General features: G+C 39.5%; 1 protein-coding gene across 1 annotated transcript in view; it reads left to right on the forward strand.

The window, feature by feature from the left end:
- The window catches only part of LOC137867561 (zinc finger matrin-type protein 4-like), a 134,506-nt gene extending 118,843 nt beyond the window's left edge, over positions 1-15,663 (forward strand). The window contains exon 7 of the mRNA XM_068704217.1: positions 13,635-15,663. Coding sequence (XP_068560318.1) covers positions 13,635-13,662 — 28 coding nt within the window. The 3' untranslated portion in view covers positions 13,663-15,663. The remainder of the gene's footprint in view (positions 1-13,634) is intronic.
- Positions 15,664-22,985: the final 7,322 nt, after the last annotated feature.

A 22,985-nucleotide genomic window follows, 5' to 3' on the forward strand; every position in this document is an offset into this window, starting at 1 on the left:
ACGGAGTAATGTGGATGTAGCCTTAGTGAGTAGGAGCTGAACTAGCAAGAATCCGACACTTGATTTGCTTTATTATAATGGTGACTGGATATTTGTAAATTGCCACTGAGGTCACCAAAATGCACATGCAACACTAAAGCAAAGGCTTTTTCCCTCAGCATTTGTATTAATAGTCTCCCCGCTTACTGTTGATTGATTTTCAGGTTTCACTTCGATTTTAATCAATTTCAATTATCTTTTATTGCATTTTTTCTTCTTCAAGATTTCACTCACTTTAAAACTGAATACAATATTATGAGCATTGCTGAAATGCATTCAGACCCTGCTGCTATCGACAGGTCAACTCAAGCTGACAGTGTAATTTGTGGGCCATCACCTCTTCCCGGGATAGCCATCCATCAAGGACCACTACAGGTGTGTGTACTCATATACATCCTACATGCAGAGTAGAGATGTGCTGAGTCTGACAGATGTGCTTTGGATCCAACCACGGGCTGCAGAAACAGATCAGCCACACATGCCCTCACTTCAAGCATGTGAATTTTGTCCTGTTCACACCTGGCACTAACATGTGTCTTGCATGATCCGATCAGAAGTGGACAGCTCCAAGTACGTCTGTTCACATCTGGCACTAACATGTGTGTCTACATGCGCGACCACTTGTGATCAGATCTCACTTCCCTGCTCGATATGAAAATAATCCTAATTTCCATTTGCAAAGACCAAATGCATTTATGTTTTTAACCAGCAGGAGACAACCATACATTTCCTGCAACTAGTATGCCAGATATAAAAGAAGGAGAATAATTCAAAACAATACAGACTGAGAATGTCATTACTTTCAGAAGATACCTAGTCATAAGCCAAAGTATTGGACAAACCAAAAAGTGAAAACTCAGAGATCACAAGTCATTACAATCCATCCTTAAGGGAACCTGAATATCTTTAGCATGTTCCTAGACTTCTTTTAAACTCAATAGTACTACAGTAATAGATATTTCTCACATTACCAAAAAATGGTGACCTCGTAGTGGCCACAATCATTTGGGTTCATCCTCTGGGCAGTCAACCTCATAATGGTGCTAAAGGAAAAGTCAGCAGACCACCAAAATCTGTAGGACTCGTCCTCCATGGAAACCATAAATAGTTCCATGGCAATCAATCTAATAGTTGTGTATATCAGCCTTGACCAAAGTGGTGGAGCGACTGACCAACCAACATTGCCGTCCAAAGAGCCACAGTGTTAGCTTAGCTGAAAATACATTCATCCAGCTGTGTACTGTCTAACAGGCGCAACAGGATCGATCCATCAGGTCATCCTGGTGTTCTGCTTCATGCTTAGCCCAGAGACATTGAACAGGATGGCGTATTGTAATGGCAGAGCCCGAATGCTCACCTGTTTTTCTCCTATAGTGCCTTGTGTGTCTTCATGGCCACAAACAGAACTGTGCGCTATGCACCGCTCAGTGCTTACACGTCACACATGCCCCTTTTAGAAACAGGCCTGTGGCAACTTACAGGCAGGCGTGTATAATCTCCAGTTCAGCTCAGCTGCATGACATTTCCTCACAATTTGTATGCTGCATTTGCTTATTCACTGTACTATCATGTTGATAGTATACAATGACATGAAGAGGGCTTTGCAATCTAAAACTACACACACACACACACACACACACACACACACACACACACACACACACACACACTATCAATGCTGTAGGTTTTTTAAGACTGAATCTAATGTTTGTCATTTAGACTAAATTTTGTCTATTTTTAGGCAGAGTCATGAAATGCTAATGTATCCAAATTAAATGAAAGGAATTTGGGATTCTGCTCTGGAATTATCTGGTTCCAAACCACAATTTAGGGAAGTACAATTTACAGAAAATCTAATTATATGATTAAATTACAATTTGGACTTATGATCTATTTATATATGGTATTTTTCAAACACTATTTACGGTTGTCTGTGGGGTATGTTGTCACAATGTTGGGGTTGGTTGGCACCATTCATTTCTGTGACTTTTGTGCTATTTTTGTCCCGTTTCTGCTCCAGAAAAATACAAAATGAGCATAGCAAGCCAAATTGATCGAAATAGTCAGGGCTTGATGTTTTTCGACCTACCTAATATTTATATTTACAGATATTATCTGCTAGTTTAAGATGAACAAAACACAGATGCAGAGTAAGCAGACTGAAGAAAGCAAGCCCTTGGCCAAGTGTTTTTAAACGATCTCTTTAAAAACTAAAAAAAGATCCATCTCTATTCACTCCCATGAATTCAAGATGAATTGATCTTTATAACCATTGGATTGTTTTTTATCAAATGGTAGTTCATTTTTGGAATGCGTAACATCATAAATACAAAAATGAAGGCTATATATTCTAAGTTACTTTAGATGGAAAGCACCCAAAGGAACTGGCTCTCCCACAAATGCAAATTGGTTCATAAAATATCCTTGCTGATAATGAATACAAAGGAGGTACTCAAAAGCTTAAGTTAGTGCTTCACTTCCAAAAATAATTCTTCATTCCTTGAATGGAACAGGTTTTTCCAACAAAGTTGTTCATTTGTCTTTTTACAGCTCCAGTCAAACCATAAGAAGCTCTCTTCTGTCCGACACGCTCAAACTGATGGTGAATGCTTTGAAATGTCAAACGCCCTGCTATCACAATTTAAAATGTAGTTTTCTCAGATTTCAACCAGTGCAGTTGATTTAGTTTCACTGGCAAATTCATATTTTTAAAAGTCTCCAGTCTCACTCCGTGTTATTTTTCAGTGATTCCCCCCTCATTGACTACAGTTGGCAGCAACAGTGCAGAAACCTGACAGTGGAGAATTCCCTACGGTGTCATTGACAGGTCTATCCACAGTCTTCCTTTAGTGTTCCCTCAGGCGTGCTAGTCAATGTGAGAGGCTAGCCTGGGGAGCGATCGGGCCCTTGAGGCTCTATACTGCCTGCCACAAATCACCGTCACCACGGGCCTTGTCCCTCCCATCCGACCTATTTCAAACAAGTAAAACATGCGCATACAAATGATCACATCTTCAAAGCGTGACAGAACACTCTCTAATAAGCCTTGACAGTTCCCCTCATTGCAATTCAAAACATATTTATTCTGTCTGTTCAAAAGGAAGCAAGATTCAGCTAGTAGCATTAGTTATTTGTACAGTATGCAAAGGCTGGTGGAGCTACAGTCCCTGCTGGGAAATTGACTGGTGCTTATTTAGACATGGCAACAAAATGGCCATTGGTGCATCCTTGGGAAACATCAGTCTGCAAATATAATGAGTCCCATTTGAATGTCCAGCTTCTGTTAAAATTTGCATTTCCAGTTGAATTACATCATAACTGCTACAACGCAATGTTTTCTCATACGATGGTGTATGATGTCTTACGAAAAGTTCTTCTTAATTTTTTATGCTTTTTCTACCAAATCTCCAGCAACGTGTGTCGATATCCACTTGTTACATGAATACAGTCTTCTCAAAATAAACTTCCGTCTTCACAGGAAACAACTTAGTGAGGTTTAGGCAACAAACCGTCTTAGCTGAGCTTAGGCAAAGATCGTGAAATACTTAGGTTTAGGAAAACAATGCCGTTTGGGTTAAAATAACTACAGAAGTGTTGTTACTGAAGTACACAAGTCAGGTGACAAATAAATACTATAGCTACAAATGGTGGATGAGAACAAACTGGACAGGTCTGTCCCATGTCACAGGGAAGTGTGGCTTTCCTAAGACTCATTTTAGAGGACAAACTTAATTCATCCATTGTGGGTTTTTTTTAATATTCAATACCATTTTTCATTTTGCTTTTTACAATATCTGCACATGGTGGCTAGGGTGTGGTTAAGACAGGGAAGATAGTGGTTGTGCCAAATAAACTAAAGTTAAGCTATTGTAAATGTTGGGCTGCATTTACACCAAATCTAGCGTTGCTGCGATTAGCGCAGGGTCGTGCGGCGGTGTGGGAGTGTAAATCAAATGGCCCAATCACTGAAGTCCTATGAGTGATTGTCCCAGATACAAAAAAAAAATCACGTTTACTTTCAATACCAAATGGTGTGACTCACCACTCAAAATGGCGGCTGAGCCATTTACCTCAGGAACCTAAACTTCTCCCGACTTGGCATTACCTATGTAATCGCTAGCTAACAAAGGAATCCCTTTTTCCCCATGGACTGGGTAACGTAACTGGGCCGAGCACAGCATTAGCGCAGTAATGGCACATGACCTGCCCATACCTGCGTCCCCAACACTAACCAGCATGCAAGACTTTTTGAAACAAATTAATGGGGGGGACTGGTGTTTTCCCTTCAAACTGAATAACCTTGTGCAATGGTTAGCGCTCTTTCTAAGCGGGGCTAATGAACAACTGATATTAGCAAGAAGCTATCGTTTAGTTGCATAGAACAATCACTACGGTCTAATCTTTCATACATCCATTGTTTTGCAGTATCAGTATTTTTATCAATTCTGATTCCAAGCTGTTCTTCAAACACCTGCCACTATCTATCGTTAAATTCAGCATCTCTGTATCCTTTACTCTGTGTGTTGCAAAGTGCTTTGTCCTGGGAGATTAAGAGAATCAGCTTATCTGATGCCATTTTGGATGATGGTGTTTTTTCGCATGTACAGTTGCTCTGATTGGTCAAACAACTCTCTGAATGCTTTTAACAGATTCAGAAAACAAACTCATAAAATCAAACCAGTTCCGCAACATTGTGTAACTTTGATTGCCATAATGTGAGATCATATTTATCTTTAAACATGCAGCAATTTGGGAGGAAAAATACGGAATTGATGTGCAAGGGGCCTTTGGGCAAATTTGGGTTAAGGTTTAGAAAAGATTGTGGGTATGGTTAACAAAAGGACAACATGTTAACAAGGATAACATGTTAATGACTGTTCACAAACTTCAGACTCCTGCGTAAAAGTCAAATGAGTTAACTTTCCTGGCTTATCATCCACCCCCACCTCAGCAACCTCACTCTCCGCCTCACTATATATCACAAGTCAATCAACAAGAAGCACCATTCCATCTGTCACACTGTGAAAAATCATCCAGATGTTGAATGTGTTAAAATATCAAATGTCAAATCAAAACCCTGCTATTACAGACTAATATTTACAATGTAATATGTACATTATGAATTGATGCGGGCAGTGAAGGACATTATTGATTTTTGTCTCTGTGAGGCTTGTGCCAGAAGCTGGTTGAAACATAAGCAGTTTGGAAACTGGGAAAAATGTCATATTCTGTACAGTATTGGAATAAAACTGACATTGCAATATCAGGTTTTTTTCTGCATTATATATTGTTATATATAATCTTCTGGTTTCATACCCTACCAGAAGATTTTTTTCATTTTAAAATCAAATGCAACAAAGTGGTGCACTTTGAGAGCAAAATTGAAGATGTGCTCTTGAACACGATTAATCATGAATACATTTGTTGAATAGATATGAATGGTAATAAACAAGACGGGGTCTGTGATTCAAGACGGATCGGCTGGATTGGTGGCCTGAGGACTGACAGTTGTGCTGGGTGAGGTCACACGGGGGGGTCCTCCCATCCACATCATTCGTCCCTTTCCCACCGAAGTACCGTATTTTTCGGACTATAAAGCGCACCGGATTATAAGGCGCACTGTGAATTAACGTGTCTATGTTCACACATAAACCGCACCGGATTATAAGGCGCATTAAGCAAAACAACACAGTCCGGTAAATCAAACTTTATTCAACTCAGTTGTAACAACAAATACCGGTACAGAAAAATACACTCACTTATCGATTCATTCCTCTTCCACAAATCCATCGAATTCTTCATCTTCAGTGTCTGAGTGAAACAGCTGTGCGATTTCGGCATCAAGAATGCCCGAATCCCTCTCGTCATTTTCCGAGTCAGTCTTGTTGGCGTTATCGGTACTTGGCTTTTCAGTGATGATTCCAGCTTTCGTGAAAGCTCGGACGACGGTTGCGACCGATGGTTACTTGTTGTGCTTATTGATCGATTTTGACTTTTAGTTTAGACATTACATTCCTGTTACGGGGCCGATCAGGTAGTGACACAGCGTACCGTAATGCTCCGAATATCCATTGAGCGGAGCGGCTTCGTTGCTTACCAAAGTCGTACTTACACATTTCGGCAGATTTTTGAGCGCATTGTACCACATAAAATCGATCAATAAGCACAACAAGTGACCATACATAAGGCGCGCTGGATTATAAGGCGCACTGTCAATTTTGGAGAAAATTTAAGGATTTTAAGTGCGCCTTATAGTCCGAAAAATACGGTAAATCCCCGACTCGGACAGAGTGGACCCCACCCGTTGAGAAGTGTAAAATTATTTTCGGATCGTTATGAAACCATGGCGGGCCTACCTAGACTGTAGGTAATGGGAAACACTGGATTGGTCAATAGAAAATGACAACCATGTGAGTTTTCCTTTTGAATCATGCAGCAAAAAAGTTGCAGCACATCGTGTTTGCCTTACTCAACATCACACGTCCTCGATGTGATGCGCATGCACAGGGAATGACCAATTCCGAAAAAACAGTAGACTGAAATCTGACACGACTTCCTTTACATTATTTAATTTAAAGCATTACAGGGTGGCAAGGTTGGTAACATTTTTGTACTAGCAGGACTTTGGATATGGTTCTAAGTTTGACCCATAAGAACCCAATCCAATTTTTCCTAAAAGGAAAAATATAGTGGATATAAAACAGACTAAATGGACCACATTGAACACATTTCTGAAAATGTAAATAAATAGAGCCAAAGATCTGTATTGTTCATTCTAATCCATACTGCAAACAAATAATTAAATTACTTTGAAATACGAGCAAAATACGGTAAATGTTGTTTATTTACTGATATGCAAAAATTATTTCATAATACATATTACTAATAATTTAATCAATTTGACGTTATTTTATGTTTGTATTTGTTTAAATGTGTTTTGAATTCAACAACAAAACATATTTTAATTAAAAATAATTGAATTAACTAAATAAATTGAGCAGCTAATTTTCTTTATGTGACAAATACGTCACATTGGTTTTTCTCAGACTATTATAAGTTTAAAAGCCTGATGTGACATATCTGTCACAACAATATTTTCATAACTTTTTGTATATAAATTACTATAATAAACATGGTTAGAACAGTTTAGCTGTAATGTAGGACATGTTATCAAAGTATTAGAATTGTTAAATGTGTTGAAACTTACCTTTAGCAACAAAAACAAGCTTTTTAAAATTAGACCAGTCAGGCAGCCATTTTGGAAGTGATGTCATGGGTGCCCAAATGAATTCCCTTGTCACATGACCTCACCAGGATGTTCAGTATGTGTCACGTAGGGACTTCATGAGCTAAGATCAAGGATAAAGCTGTATAAGGATATTTAAAGTGTCTGTGACAACTGTGTCACCGTGGGTTCTATGGGTTAATCAAAGTTGTTTTATTACCTTCCTCCCAGCGCCACGCCTAATCACTAAATAAAGATAACTGCAAGTAATTTACTGGAAAAATGACTCTATGCTGTTCCTGTGAGTTACTGAATGATGATCTTCAGCTTCATCCAACATAGAAAGTGGAAAGAGAACAAAAGAAGCCTGGAAAGATAACATGCTTGAGATGATCTGACCAGTGGGAAGCTGTCAGGAACGACCTGTGGTTCTGACTGCGCTGGAGGGCTAAATATTGTGCAAGTGCAGTGCACAGTGTGTGGAAGCAGAAAGCAGTGGGAATTTTCAGTGCCCGTATCTTCCTGGCATTCTTTGCCCACGTAATGGATCTGTGATTTACAACAATACAGCAGGAGCTTCGGCAATGGCCGGGCCAATTTTACACCTTACACCCATTTGCTGCTCACTGGAGGGATTGGTACAAACCACTTTATGTGAAAGCAGCTCCCAGGCTCAAAATTGTAACCGGTAGGGACAAAGGACAAAGGAAGCAACACCTCAGAGAGAGATCGTCATGCTTTTAAGGGTCCCAGTTGGCTACAGAGCAGGCAATTGTCAACCTCCAAGAAGGCCACGTGCCTGTCAATTTACCTGCTTTCTTCTCTTTGTCTCTCTTTCTTCTCTTGATGTCCTCCTTGGGCCTACGGATGCTGGCTGAGGCGAGATGATATGCCAACCCTTGATCGTTCTATTCCCTGTCATTTACATATTCACTTTGTTCTGTGTTGTATAATATCGGAAGTCATGTCTCGCTGTTGAAAAAGGTTGTAAGTACAGCGTACAGATGCACAGGGTTTTTAACCAAGAGCATGCCTTTGAAACAAAGACGACATTAAAACATGCAGTGCCCAAATATCCCCCGTAAAATCATGGGCAACATCAATGCTGCTAGCATGCTTCTTGTTTTAGCAAGCTAGCCTTGTGGCTCTTCTGGGGCAATGTCGTTAAGCCGGGTCAGTCCCCCACTTTGGTCCAGACTAAAATCTCTTGTTTGATTGTAGCACATTTTGTTTGTAGGACATTCATGATTCCCAGAGGATGCACCTAATGACACATACATGTTGCCGACAGGATGAATTATAATAGCATCGGACATCTCTTATTTTTTCTTTTTGCGCCATCACAGGTCAAAATTTCAAGTATGACCAAATACCTGCAAAGCTAATGACATTCCCATCAGCCTCAGCTATAGTTTGTGTTTATTGCTAATTAATACATGCAGGCCTGCAAGACGCACATCGTTACCTAGAAACACGTATCATTTGTTTACAACAATCACATATAGCACAATAAAAAACAACCTGAGAGACATGGCGTGGATAAGATCTCAAAAACCTTTGTGTGAGTGTGTGTGTGTGTGTGTGTGTGTGTGTGTGTGTGTGTGTGTGTGTGTGTGTGTGTGTTGTGTAGCACCAATGTAATCTTCGGTTGTTGTTTTTTTCTGCTTTTTTGCATGGTGGATTATTAGATGTAAATCTCTCCAGCACTGCAGTATTGTACAATACAATTGATTTGGACAGGTGACTTCATCTAGACAGACAACACAGACAATCATAAGCTGCAACACAGCCGACGGAGGCGAGGCTGTTTATCACGAAGAGGGAATTAACTTCAAAGGGATTTGAAAATGTCCATGTGGAATGTAGGCTTGAAGATGAATTATGCATGAAAAATGCTTCACTAGAGTAATGTGCTGACACAATTTGTCACACGCCACAGGAATACATAAGTTGCAGAGTAGCCACGTTCGAGGGGTTGATGCAGCTTGGTGGTGTGGTTACTCTGGGTTGCTGGAGGTTGTGCAGCTGTGTAACATACACTGGCCGCGCGGTGAATAACTCATGAGAACCTTCTTCAGCTCGAGAGGAAGCTGGGAGCCCTGATATACAGTAGCTTCGGAAAAATGGTATTCTTGACTTTAAATCTGTGAGTGTGTTTGTGGATCAGTGGGATTAGAAGGCTAGGCTTGAAGCCATGTACCATCCCCAAGCGTCTTTAAAGGCATGTCCTTCTGTCCGTGTAGTGAGAATGCACATTTCACGTCAGACTTTTTTGATAGAGAATGAGGCAAACCATAGCAAGGGTTTCAGATACTCTGGCAAAAGTCCACACTTGCCCCTTGAGTCAAAAAAGCCATGCGATATTTTCTTCTCAATGCTCTTGCTTCACCGATTAATCTATTCAAGTTGCTCAAAAGCAGAGTTTGAGACAATCAAGCAGTGCTGAAAAGCCAACGCCGAAGTGCCACAAACTGCAGTTCTTCAAAAGGCCACTTGAGGCTGGCTCCAAAAGTGTGTAAATCTCTGTTGACCCTCAAGTTAAATGGCCAACTTTACAGAAGAAATAAACATGTTTACAGCCTAGTACAAAAAAACATTTTGGTCTCTATAGCTAATAAACCCGTTCATGACATCTGTAGGGAACATGACGTTTTATAGAACACATTCAAATTATATTAAGGCTAAAAGTTAGGCATGATTGAGGCCGTGAGCGCTTTGAGTGACGGGGGGGTTTCGTCCTTGGGTCGCTAGCTGCTAGCTCTTTGCTCTGCTGCGTCACCTGGGCATTTTCGTGGATTAGCTTGGAGTTAGACCGTCAAGATGCCAAGATGGCGACAGCCACAGCCACCAGCTTTGAGTTTCATGACAGCTCTTCAGAGACCTGTGGGTGACATCACAGAGATATTTACAGTTTAATGCAGGGGTCTTCAACGTTTTTCAGGCCAAGGACCCCCAAACTGATAGAGAGATGGAGCAGGGACCCCCTACTATATACAGTATATTGTATAACATTGTGTTTTATATTAAACTGGGCCTATTGCCATGTGCCAAGCTATTCAAATAATACACAGGTTCATATCTTCATGTTTTTATTTTAAACATGTGCAAGGTACAGTGAGTAAGGTGGCCGTGCCACTGCCATTTAGAAACATACCTTGTATGATAATCATGCATACAAGCTATTCAAATTGACGTTTTTATTTTAAACATAAATGTGGAAACAAAAATGAGTGATGGCCTATTAGTACCACTGACATGCATAAACATACCTGATATCTTGCATACAATACTGAACTATTAAAATAATGGACAGATTCATGTTTTGAAAAAAAAAATAGTCTAATCAACCAAAAATTTTGCGGACCCCCTGTTGAAGACCTCTGGTCTAAGGGGATGCCATGCTGTGTTGGAGAGGACTTTATACCAATGCTTCCTCTGTAATTTAGTATACAATGTGCCTCTGCACAGTTTCCTGTCAAGGCCTCCAATGTAGATACAATTACTGACCTCAGTATAAGAATTTGACCTACTGACTCATCATAGGCATCAAAGTGTTTTTTACATGCAAAGAATAACCTGACTATAGATCTTATTCAAATGAAGGTCTTCTTTGTGACCGAGCTTTGTTGTACAATGGCAGAAATGAAAACCTTAAATCTCAATGTAAAAGATAATCAACTAACTATGCATTTTATATGTGTCTCCTATACACAGGAGCTGTGTATATATATACATATAAATATATATATATATATATATCACGATAAAAAAACAGGATCCATACATCCACCCCGACCTCCTTCCTAAACTGACGTTTTTGTTGTTTACATTGGAGTTACTTGAAAGCCTGATGCGTCTCATACACCATGGGCTGTGACAAAGCGGCGGTATATGACAACCTGGAAATGAGACCGGGCTGGGCTTCCATGTGCATACCTGTCAGCTGTAATGGAGAGAGAGAAAAGGTTGGCGGAAACACTGCAGAAACCTGCGTAACCTGACAGCTATGTCGGGAGCCCAGCGCTGGTGCTCCTCAGTGCGTCTTATCAGAGAACTGACATTACAACACATAGCACCCGCATTTTGTTTCCTCTGATAGTTTGACAATCTGTCAGATATTTTAGCTAACGGAGGTGGGATGCCAAAAAAACATGATTTCCTCTGTGGCAAAACAGCTTCCATAGCTTTATTTGTCAGAAACGTACACTCGTGTCAGGGATGGAAAAGTCATTAAATCTTCTTTTTGAGAAAAAAAACATGTAAAGATGATTGCAAAGTTTCCATCCAGCTTCATTAACTTTATTTCCCTGCATTAAAGCAGGAAGTTGTGCAGAATGAAGTCAATAAAATTGGATTGAAAGCCATTTATTACTCTTTCATTCCCCCGTGCGCGATGATACTGAAGCCATATGAATGATTTGTTCATCTTTTTAGCACCTACATTTTTGTGAGTTTGGCTCAGGACACTTAGTAGCTAAAGAAGGTTGAGTGTACTAAATCAAAGCATTTTGTGTGAATAGGTTTATGTCTGATTGTATATCCTGCTGCATCACTGCTTTCTGCCACATTAAGCTCTCGAGGAAAACAACACGACAGCTTGTTATGTTGTCGCTGTTTTGTCCTTGCGGGACACACACACAGCAGGATGTCCCTTTTACAGAGCCGACTGCGATTACTCTGCGTAGTTCACCTGAAGACAACACGCAATTCCCACCGCACTGACAGAAGAAACGTGCATTTATTATGTGAAGTAAAAATAAAGCAACACAAACAAATGCTCACTGTCAATCTGACAGTTACGCTGTCACTTTGTATCCCCACTAGGGCACACCGCAGGTTTCCTCTTGATTTATTTCCATCTGTGCTATGAAACCACCGGAGCACTGGGGACACTGTGTGTACTGTTGATGAGATAGACAGCTACTTGCTTATCTTGACACAGTCCTCAGTGGGTTGAGCGATTGAGCCAGTGAGTATATCAGCTCTGAGTAGAGATGGGGACGGAGATTGTGCGAAGATAAACTGATGAGATTAGGCCATTTGTTGGTCCAGGCTGCTGATGAAGGCTTCCACTCACCTATTCAATCACACAACAACAGGGATTAGATGGTAGCCCTTCGACATTTGGCGTCAGAAGAGAAGAAGAGGGCTTTGTTGAACTCGTGAAACAAAACCCTCGTAAAGCAGGCTTCAAAAGGAGATTTTGGCGACTAGCCAATAAAACACGCCACTGTACTCTAAATCTGTACCTTGTTGATAACGCAATTATCATATTGCTGATACGTATAGATGTATTATTATGGTTTTTCATCCTATCTCCAGATTTTTTCTCTTGAGAGGATCACTGCTCTGAGTGACAAAACTAATCATCTCTAAGAGTCACTTCAGTTTTTTGCACTCCTCTCGTTGATTCTGTGTTCCATACTGTGTTACGGCGAGGCACCCAGCCAACCAAAAGAGGAGCCTGTAGAAGAGTAGTCATTTTTTAAAATTCAGGTGGTATTTCAACACGTCATTGTACAACCGAAATACAGATATACTGTATGTCCTGTTTTGCTAGAAAACAAAACTGTATTTTATGGTGAAGGGTGGAGGATGAGTTAATGAGTCTCACAGCCAGAGGAAAGAAGCTGTTCTGAGCTCTGGTGGTTGTGCAGCTGATACTTCTGTGTCTCTTTCCAGACGGCAGCAGGGGGACAGGTTGTGTCTCGGTGGGTTTTGTCTTTTATTATCCTTTCTGCTCTTTGCAGGCTCCCCTTGTCACCAATATCACTGACGCTCAGTAGATGCTACCAATGGGCATTTGTAATCACCCTCTGTAGAGCCCTCCTGTCCTACGCTGTGCACATCCAATCCCTGTTATCACGAGGACTGATGAAGGGGGACCACAACCAGAACCACAGTTATTACAGGCTGGTCTCAGCCAGCATTTATAGCTAAACCTACAAAAAAAACAATGCGCCGTAATTTGGCCTGGAGACCGATGTGCGTTGACAAGTCAGCATTGATTTATTTGTCACTTAACTTGGGTACTTTTAACCTAAACGACAATCTTTTCCTGAACCTAATAAATATAGTTCTTTCCTGTAAAGACAGGAAGTTTATTTTGAAAAGACATGTAGTGCATGTAACGAGTGGAAATTGACACGTGTGAAAAAATGAGGAGTGACATTTTGTATAATTAAAATTCTTGTGTTAGGATACATTGGTTATTTTGGGGAAAATAGTGCATACTGTGACATATTATTTGTGACTAAGGCATAATACGAGATGACATGTTTTCTTATTGCAGATTTAACTGAATATGACACTTCCAGTGCTGATACACCTGACCCTTCTCTCTCTCTCTCTGTCTGTGTTTCTCCAACAGTCTGAAGAATCAGATATGTGTCCAGTGAGCGTGGGCCGAAGATAAAAACCAACTGTTGAATTGATGTCAGACAAGCTATGGTCAGCTTGCCCTGCTTTTTTTTCTGCCTCTGCCCTGCTTCTGCTCTCCTCCACATTATTTCGATTTCTCTCTCGTCCATCTTTCACTCAGTTTCAGCCCCCCTGACAAGGAGGAAAATGAAGAGATTTTTTTTTTGGAACACTCCAGCACTGCATCCACTCTCCAACCTGTCGGTATACAGTTTAAACAGTTTCTCCACTCTTGAATCATTGACTTTTGTCATTCCACTGCAGCTGTGGTTTTCATCCACTGACGATCTGAGCGCATTAAAGTGGATCTGATACACAGCAGCCTTTCTAAAAATTGCATGGATTGAATTTCAATTCATTTTCTTTCTTTTTTTTACTTTGTCTTAAATGAAACAGAGCATATTTATTTGAAATTAAAAAGATAATATATACTGTACTTAGCATTGTGGGCTTTAACTGTGTCAATCATTCTCAGCTTTTGTATGCTACACGCAGTGCAACTGAAATGTTTATTTTACTGCACACATGCTTGCCGTGGAGCTAAATCCCCTTGTGTCTTAATGGGGTTGATGGCAATAATGATACAGGTTAGACTCTTACTATATGTTGAAATTGTATTATCTTCTACAACCTTGACTTCTGTCTGTGACTCTGGTAGAATTAATATTGTGTCTGCATCCACACAGACACAGAAGACCATTTTAAAGCTTATTTATTACACTATTACATTTATTTTTCATAATATGTGAGTAACAATACCTTTGCCCTCACCAAGTTGATGCAGTACGGAAGAGTATTGGGGCCAGGCATGAGGGGAACGTTGAGAGGCGGAATTTTTTATTTTGCCTATTGAGAATAAAGTTCAAATAGTAGGAATAACAGTTAGATTTCAGTATATGAACCAACACTAGCACTAACAATTGGTATTTATATTTTATTCTCAACATTTTTACTTCTTCTCCAAATGCAAAATAAATTCATGAACAAAACTTCCTTCGCTGATTTATATTTTCTTTATTTCTGGCTCTATTACTGAAACCTTATTCTCCAAAAAATAATAATAATAAAGGGGCAGTGCTTACCTCCCCAAAAAAGTGGCTTAGATAATTTGACTAAATTTTGTGGTTCTTGCCCCCAATTTGTTGTAGCGATTGCACTGTGCTCTCAGATCCCTGCTATCAACAGAAATGATGCCCAATGCTACAAAAATGAAACTCCAGTTTAGATAAACCAACAAAAAAAAAAAGAGTTCAACACAAATTAAAATTTTAGGTAGCACTCTCTGTGATTACCATGTCTAAAATGCTTTATGAACATACGTACAGTTAGTTATTAATAGTGCTTAGTTAGTCATCTGCTCCCAATTTTATTTAAAAGCATACATTTTATAATGACATATAAGGTAAAGTTTCATAATGCTATGATTAGTGGTCACTCACTGACATCTTTGCAAGGATCATAGTGTATTATAATACCACCAAATAATGAAGTATTATAATCCCTGACCTCATAGTAATTATAAAAGTATTTATAATGTGATTATTGTTATAAAGCACTATGCATATTTAAGAGTGCTCGTAACTATAATTATACAGTGTCATGAGCGGATTATGACACATTATACGTTTGTCTTTAAAGCATTCCAGACGTGTGTGGTGGTTGTCATAGGACGTGTTTCTCTTGCTGTGTAATGCAGCACACAGTCTACTGTATACGTGGTCAGGCTTATCAGTCAATTAGAAATGTGTGCCCTGGTTAAGATGCTTTCATTTGAGCATGGCCTTCATCTCAGGGAGGTGTAACTGTTTGCTCTAGTGAAACGTAATACTGCTGTTGAGAGTTGTACAATCTATCTACAATGTACTGAGTTCATTCAACTGCAGAGTCCTGTAGAATGTGTTGGTAGAGTGTGAAGGTAAAATGGACTGAATCATAACTGTTATGGTTTAAAAAAGAATATTGATATAGTGGAGTGTTTTAAAGGGTAATTCAACTATATATATATATATATATATATATATATATATATATATATATATATATATATATATATATATATGTATGTATACATATATATATATATATATATATATATATATATATATATTGTGTAGCATTCTTATTTTTTACATGTCATATTAAGAAATTAAAGATGTTGACTTTAAAGCCAGTGTTGTATAAATGAGAACTTATAAAATGATAACTGAATACTATTTGTGGATCAGATAACTTTGTAATTGCTATCTGTTTACACTAAGTAATTTCTTCTACTGTTATTTTCATTGCTGTGTCCACTTCAGAACAGCGTTTGATCAAAATGTAGCTTTGACTCATGTCGTTGAAGCGCCTTTCGCAGAGACCTCTTTAGTTTATTGACCCGCTGAACTCACTTGAACACAAAGCTTGAGAGACTTGTACTGAAAGAAATCATAAAACAAACTCACGGACTGAAAACAAACTGTTTGCTGGCTGATGTCAGAGCCGCCAGCCGACGTGTTTTTATTTTAATATTGCAAATAAGAAGTGCACGAATGATTTGTTATTGCAAGTGAAAAAGAGAAATGTCCACTGAAATGCTCCGCTCAGCCTGAGTGATAACATCTGTGTCCAAAGGTTGCTTTGGATCAGCCGTTTCCCCTTCATCACAGGAAGTCCACCTCTCATACTCCCTCTAGTCCCCCCGTGCTCTGGGTTATGTGCTCTATTGTGTCTGAGACCAGAATAAAAGACACATGCAACTACACTAACTGCTTGGTTTTGTGTTTTTGTTTTATTCTTGATCATTATAATAATAATAGTTTTTAATGTCTTTAAAGTAAGTTATTATAATTACTGTTTTAACACGTTACACACCAACCTTGAGAAGGAAGAAAGCAAGAATCTATTTAACATCACTACACACAGCACCATCAAGGCTGCACCGTTCTCTTAATTTATTGTTTTAATGACAGCAAATATTTTACAATTATTAATCTGCAGTAATAATTAAGTTAGTTGATTAGTTATGTTATCATTATATCAAACACATACTGTACAAGTGCCCAGTTAAAGGAGTCATATCACCAAAATATTTTTGCAAAGTTTACATCTTAATGTCTCTTCTAAGCTCTACCAATGAAGCCGGCCACAGTTAAGGTTTCTACGTATGACAGAAATGTTCATTTTACCTTTTACCTGAGGTGCCATTGAAAAACACCTCATTCAGACTGGACAGAAACAAAATGGCTCTGTTAGTTTTTCCTCTGTTCCAACAATCCCCAACTCTGGTTCTGAGAGTGTGAAAGAGAGACAGATATAAAAAAGAAGAAGTAACCAGCGTAACATTTGCATTGTCTCTATGCTGCGTTCTACTTTTCTCTAACTCTGTTTTTTGGCATGTTTGTGAGAATGTCCCAGGTTTAAAAAATATATCATATATGTGCTAATTTTGATTAAAACAACAGGGCATTACGGTACATTTTCCAGGGAAATGTTCCAGCAGGGTTGTGCTCCGTGTACCCATGAAGAGAGATTTTTCTAATCAAAGCTCTGCAGACAACAGTGGCCCATCAGGAAACTCATTAATTCACTCTTTTAATATTTGAATAATAGAATGGAAATGGGAAAGGTTCCCAAACTGGTGAATGCATGAGGAGGCGTGTAGGGAGAGGAAGCCAGAGTGTTACTGAGGTATCTGTACTGACCTCTAAGGCGTCGTTAAAATTCTTTTTACACTGTGAGGGATCAGGCTGCATTCATCAATGACACCTTTTTAAGCAGAGCCATCAATCAACATGTGAACAGATCATAAGCCTGCATGGGTTATTCTGGGACAATTTCTTTTAATGATTAATATTAGGAAACTTTTTTATCTTTTTATCTTTTTTTTGGGAATAGTTGAGGACCAAGCTGTGTTGTGTAGATACACTTTAATCGTATTTCACGCTGTGGCCTCCTGATTGCTCAAATTATACCTGATGTGTAAAAATCCTTTTGATCTGGAGAAATGTGGTTTCCAGCAGTGGAATCAGATCATCTCTGATGTCATACCTGAGCAATGATAAAAGCGAGAAAGTGGAGACGCAGCCCCGGGCTGAAAACATCTTAGCCAGGGAAGTTTGTGGGGGTTGGTGCAGGTTCTGTCCCTGCCTTTTGAAAGCCCAGGAGGATGCTTGTATTGAGCACTGGGACCGAGAAGTGTATGGGATCTTTATTCCTTTACCCAGCTCAGCTTAAACCCTCACATTTGTGAACAGTTTATGCCATGGGAGAGAAAAATATGGTGGAAAAGAGATGAGAGAAGAATGCATGGATCTGAGCCAGCACCCCACCAATCTGGTGCGAGTCCCCGATGAATTCCTAGTATCCATGGAAAATATGTGTAATTGCTCTTTTCCAGGACTGTAAGAATTAAGGAGAGGTTTATGGAACTGAAAGCACTGTGTGCCAGACTCCACACAGATACCATATTTTTCAATTGAAATGCAATACACTTGTATTTATTTCCTTTTTTTATGTATGTCATAATTAAATGAAAAGCATGTTAAAAGGTAAAACATTTAGCTCTCAGTGTTTGATAACTGATTGAATTGTTCACATTAAATCTAATCAGAGCATAAGAACGTGAAGAGGTGTATATAGACAAGTTTCCGGTCAACATGATCTTGTAATTATCGGAGAATAAATCACAGAGGTGTGTGGAGTCTCCTTTCATGATCCCGTGTGTCTGATAAATACTAGTTATTAAATCCTGTGTTGATATGAGTTTGTTATTAGGGAAGCTCAAATATGACTATATATATATATATATATATATATATATATATATATCCAGTGTCTGTGTATTTTGAGGAAAGAGGATATTCATACATGCTAATGTCCTGAATATAATAACCAGATGAGTTTGCCTGTGCTCTTAATTTTTGCAGTAGTCATAGGATTTTAAAGCTTCACTACTTATTGTCATGTGTCGTCCTGTTTCCGAAATTGTTGTTATTATTTATTTATTTCCTGTTTTATCGTGTGTTACCTCTTGTGTGCCGTGTTTGTTTGACTTTGTCTTCCCTCCTTTTTTTCTACCTTTGCTTACGTCTCGTCCTGTTCCCTAGTTACGTTTCTTTATTTTGATCATTTCTGTGTTTCCTGTTTTATTTTGTGTTACTTTACCTCTCCTGTCATTTGAGACACCTTCACTTCCTGCCTTTGTGTGTTTTCCCACCACTGTGATTGTCTTCCCCGCCCCTGATTGGATCCACCTGTGTCTCCTCACCCACACCTCCTTCAGTGTATCAACAGTAAACCCTGTGTTCCCCTGTCTCTGTGCCAGCTCGTCTTCGTCCTCTGTGTCAGACGTTCCAGTCTTCATGTTCCTGGTTTTTCATCGCCCTGGTTTTTGCCTGATCCCTGTCTGGTTTGTTTGCCTGATATTCTGACGGATCTTCTGCATGCCGAACCTGCTTTGTTAAATAAAGACTAGATAATAAAGACTTTTCTACACCTTTATCCTGCTGTCTGGGTCGTGCGTTTGACGCCTCTCCCTGTGGTTCCACGATTCATAACACTTATTTTATGCAAAAGAGTTATATCGTTATAACAAATATTTTCATGTTATGACAAGATTATTAGTTATTACACATTTTTTGTACTTACACCCTTATCATGTTATAACAATATACTATTTATCTTGTTATAATGTGAAACATTTCAATGTTACAACGTGATAAGAGTGTATGTTCCAATCTTGTTCTAGCATGAAAAAAAAATCATGTTAATAAACCTTTCACTTCATATTGTGATCCATTTTTCTCAGCCTTTCACATTAAAACAGTTTCCTGTGGTAAGTGATTATCTTAATTGTAGTGTTGACAGTGCATCTCCATATAAAGAAAGAAACCACAAAGGCAGTACATGCATACATTAAAATAAAATACATATATTAATATGTTACTTAAATTCATTTTAGTAAGCCTTTTAATTCTTCTGTAGGTTTTAGGCACAAATGCAGCAATGCTCTTTCTCATATTATCAAAAAATCTAGCCAAGATAGGTTTCAATCGTGATATTAAACTCCAAATTGAGACATTAGTATCATAATTGAGTCTTTTATAGCTCTATGTACTAAATGGCAGATTCTTTACTCGGCCATTAATTCACACATCTCTGGATAACGCATATTTAAAGCTTATTGCATCAAACCACTAATGCCTCTTCTTGGAGGAAATGAAATTCTCTCTCTGCATACAAAGTGGGTGTAAGTTATCAAAGAAAGTAATGAACATGAATCCATTTTTAATGGTACATTAATAAAATATTATTTCTTTTGGCCTCATCGTTTCCTGAGGCAGAAACGCAGCCTCCTGAAACTACCCTGAAGCCTACTGTGAGCTCTGCTCTCATTACCGGCGGCAATGTTACATATGATGTTTAGGGAAAGCAGGAGCATGCTACATGGCCCTCCATACCTCACCCGCATTATTCACACATATTCAAATATGTTAAGACACATAAATGCATGTAAAAAAGCAATCACCTCCTCAGCTTATCAAACGAGAAAAATAATGTGGTGTAAAATTATACATAACGATGTCAGTTTCCCATGCTTATCCACCAACTGCTTGCAGCATTATTACCTGCAACTGTACATGACAATATACGAGCTATATGAGCTTTTCCATGCTTTGTTGACGTAGCCAGGCCGGCTCTGCTTGCTTTGAGTGCACATTTGAGCATGTGAGCGTGCCCCGCTGGCCAGCTCTGCGCTGCTCTGTCCGGTTCTCATACGTGCTACTGAAGCGTAGCACCCACCCTCCTGCTCCCCGTCAGGTAAGCACTGTTAGCTCGGTCAGCACGTTTGCTGTCATTTGTACTAGTGGCCGGGTTCGGCGTCCCCATGTTGAGAGCTGTTGAGAGGCAACCTTTTGCTGCTGGCTCCTGTCAAAGGTTTTTCTGTGAGTCTGCAAGTACTGCAACAGCTTATGGTTGGTTTTATTTTTATATTCGTATTTAATGTTTTTAGTGTTTGGCTATGATTTTAATGGTGCCCTTCCATCAATTTTACTCAAGGTTCAGTTTTACACACACATCCATACAGCCTGTGAAAAACGTTTTGAGATGTCCTCTGTGGCCCTGAAATAAAATCGTTATCATTAACAACTACTACAACACCTTGTGGTGGGATCGTTTTCTCTACTGTAAGTATAACGTACACAGAGATTTACTGTACAACGTTTTGTCAGCCTGGATCACAAAGTGGGCCTGCAACTGTCCCTTCAGTGTGGGATGCTTAATAAGTCCTGTTCACCCCAATGGCACTGTTAAGCATATAAGCAGAAACGTTCTCCACATCACGAGTTAAGACTCTGTGACAGTTTTCGACTTCTCATCTATTGTGCCTTTGATGTGTGAGAATGGAAGTTCAATACGCGCTGCCAGGGTGGGCCTTTTTTTCACAGAAGACGTTTTGACGTGTCACAGAAAAGCACAGGTGTAAATAATAGAATAAATGACGGCTGGATTCCATTTAGCTGCGTCGCCATCAGGGCCCTGGTCTTGCTCGTGCTGATCCATGTCCCAGTCGTGGCGTAGTGGGACACTTGAATAGAACAGAGTCATCATTATTGTGATTAGCAACCCCTGTGCCGACCAAAACGTCTGCTGTGAAAAAAGCACGTTGCAGCTCACTTCAGCTTGTTAACAATGAATGAGGTGGGTATTGTGATAGCGTACATACAATGTGCTTATGTACGCAGGATTTAGTGAAGCAGTTCAACACAGAAACGGTTTCAAACATGTGGTTAATGCTGTGAATCTAAACAAAACAACATGTTTAGGTTAAGAAAAAGACCATAGTTTGGGTTGAATTAAGTATGTTTGCTACGTAACGTAGGTTATGTACGTTAGTTAGGTATCTGACCTACTTGACGTGAGTTAAGTAACATATATAAGCAAGTTAAAATGAGTCCATGTTTCACACGTGACATGAATCCTCTTACTTTATACTACAGCCACTAGAGATCACTGCTTAACAATAAACGTGAATATGGGTTATAAGCTGCTTGCACAGATGACCTATATGTACATTTTTTGGGGGGAGGTGTGGGCCGTCAATCAGTTCCCAAACCTTTATATTTTCACGAGTGTGATGAAGCATTACAACATATAAAGATATTTTTCTTTGTTACTTTTATGGCTATTTTGAGTATTTATGAGTATATTATTTTTTATTATGATTCCTCATTTATAAATGTTCTGCTGTAATGTGTACTAAACAAGAAACCCCTTCAGTTCATTTCCTGTATGACTCACATGTTGCTGGTGAAATATCCAGGAAAGGGGAGGGAGGGGGGGTGGTGTAGGCTGTTTTATCCACTTTGCTCATGCATGATTGGATTCCCAGATTATGTCCGGAGGGACTTCAGGCTTGTCAAGGTACATCTGTCCAGCCGGCCCCCCTGACTCCACTGGTGCCTTCACATCTCCCTGCAACCAAACCTCGTACATAGAAAAAGTGTAATTGTCTCATTGATATATAAGTTTGAGATCACAGCTGTATATTGAGCTGACACTCCTCTCTTATTGTATCTATTCATATCTTTGAGTCAGACCATTTTCCTCTTCTAATGAATTCCACAAGAAGAAAGGGTTTGCTTAGAAACAGCCGACCAGTGGGTCATTAAAGCTCTGCATTAACACACAGTATGATAATCACATTAGTACAGACAACATAGTGGTAGTTGAATGAATTCATAATGGCTCCCTACTGACTACTAGTGCAATTAACTGTCAGTCAAACAATCAGCATCACATGCATTATAGTGAAAATGAACAAACACTGATTGTCTGACTTTAATTAAAGGGAAATCATGCATGAGTCTGATTGCGTAATTGTGCTATTTCATTTATAGACATAAAAAGAAATAGGAAAAAGTGGAACATGGAAAGAGCACACTTTTGTTTTGACTCCTACATGCTTCCCCTAGATGCTGTCCTGGGGGGTCTGGACCTGTCAGGACAGCTTAGCATTGCAGGTGGGTTTACATATGCATGTTTGTGTGCTAGACAGGCCTGCCAATCAAATGGCGCTCCCGTGGCTGCATAGCGTGCCATAACAACTGCCACACGAGTGAGGGGCCAGTAGGACCATGCACAGCGCCCTGACCTCCTACGCCCCTCAGGGGACACACACACACACACACACACACACACACACACACACACACACACACACACACAGTAGATTTACTGGAAAAGCCTCATGTAAAGAAAGAGACACAAAGGGCACAGTATGGGATGGCTTTGGTCCTTGCAGATCCTCTTCCTCTTC

Source organism: Cebidichthys violaceus, unplaced genomic scaffold (assembly GCF_023349555.1).
Source record: "Cebidichthys violaceus isolate CVI_PGR_0920_01 unplaced genomic scaffold, fCebVio1.0.p SCAF_9, whole genome shotgun sequence".
Lineage (NCBI taxonomy): Eukaryota > Metazoa > Chordata > Actinopteri > Perciformes > Stichaeidae > Cebidichthys > Cebidichthys violaceus.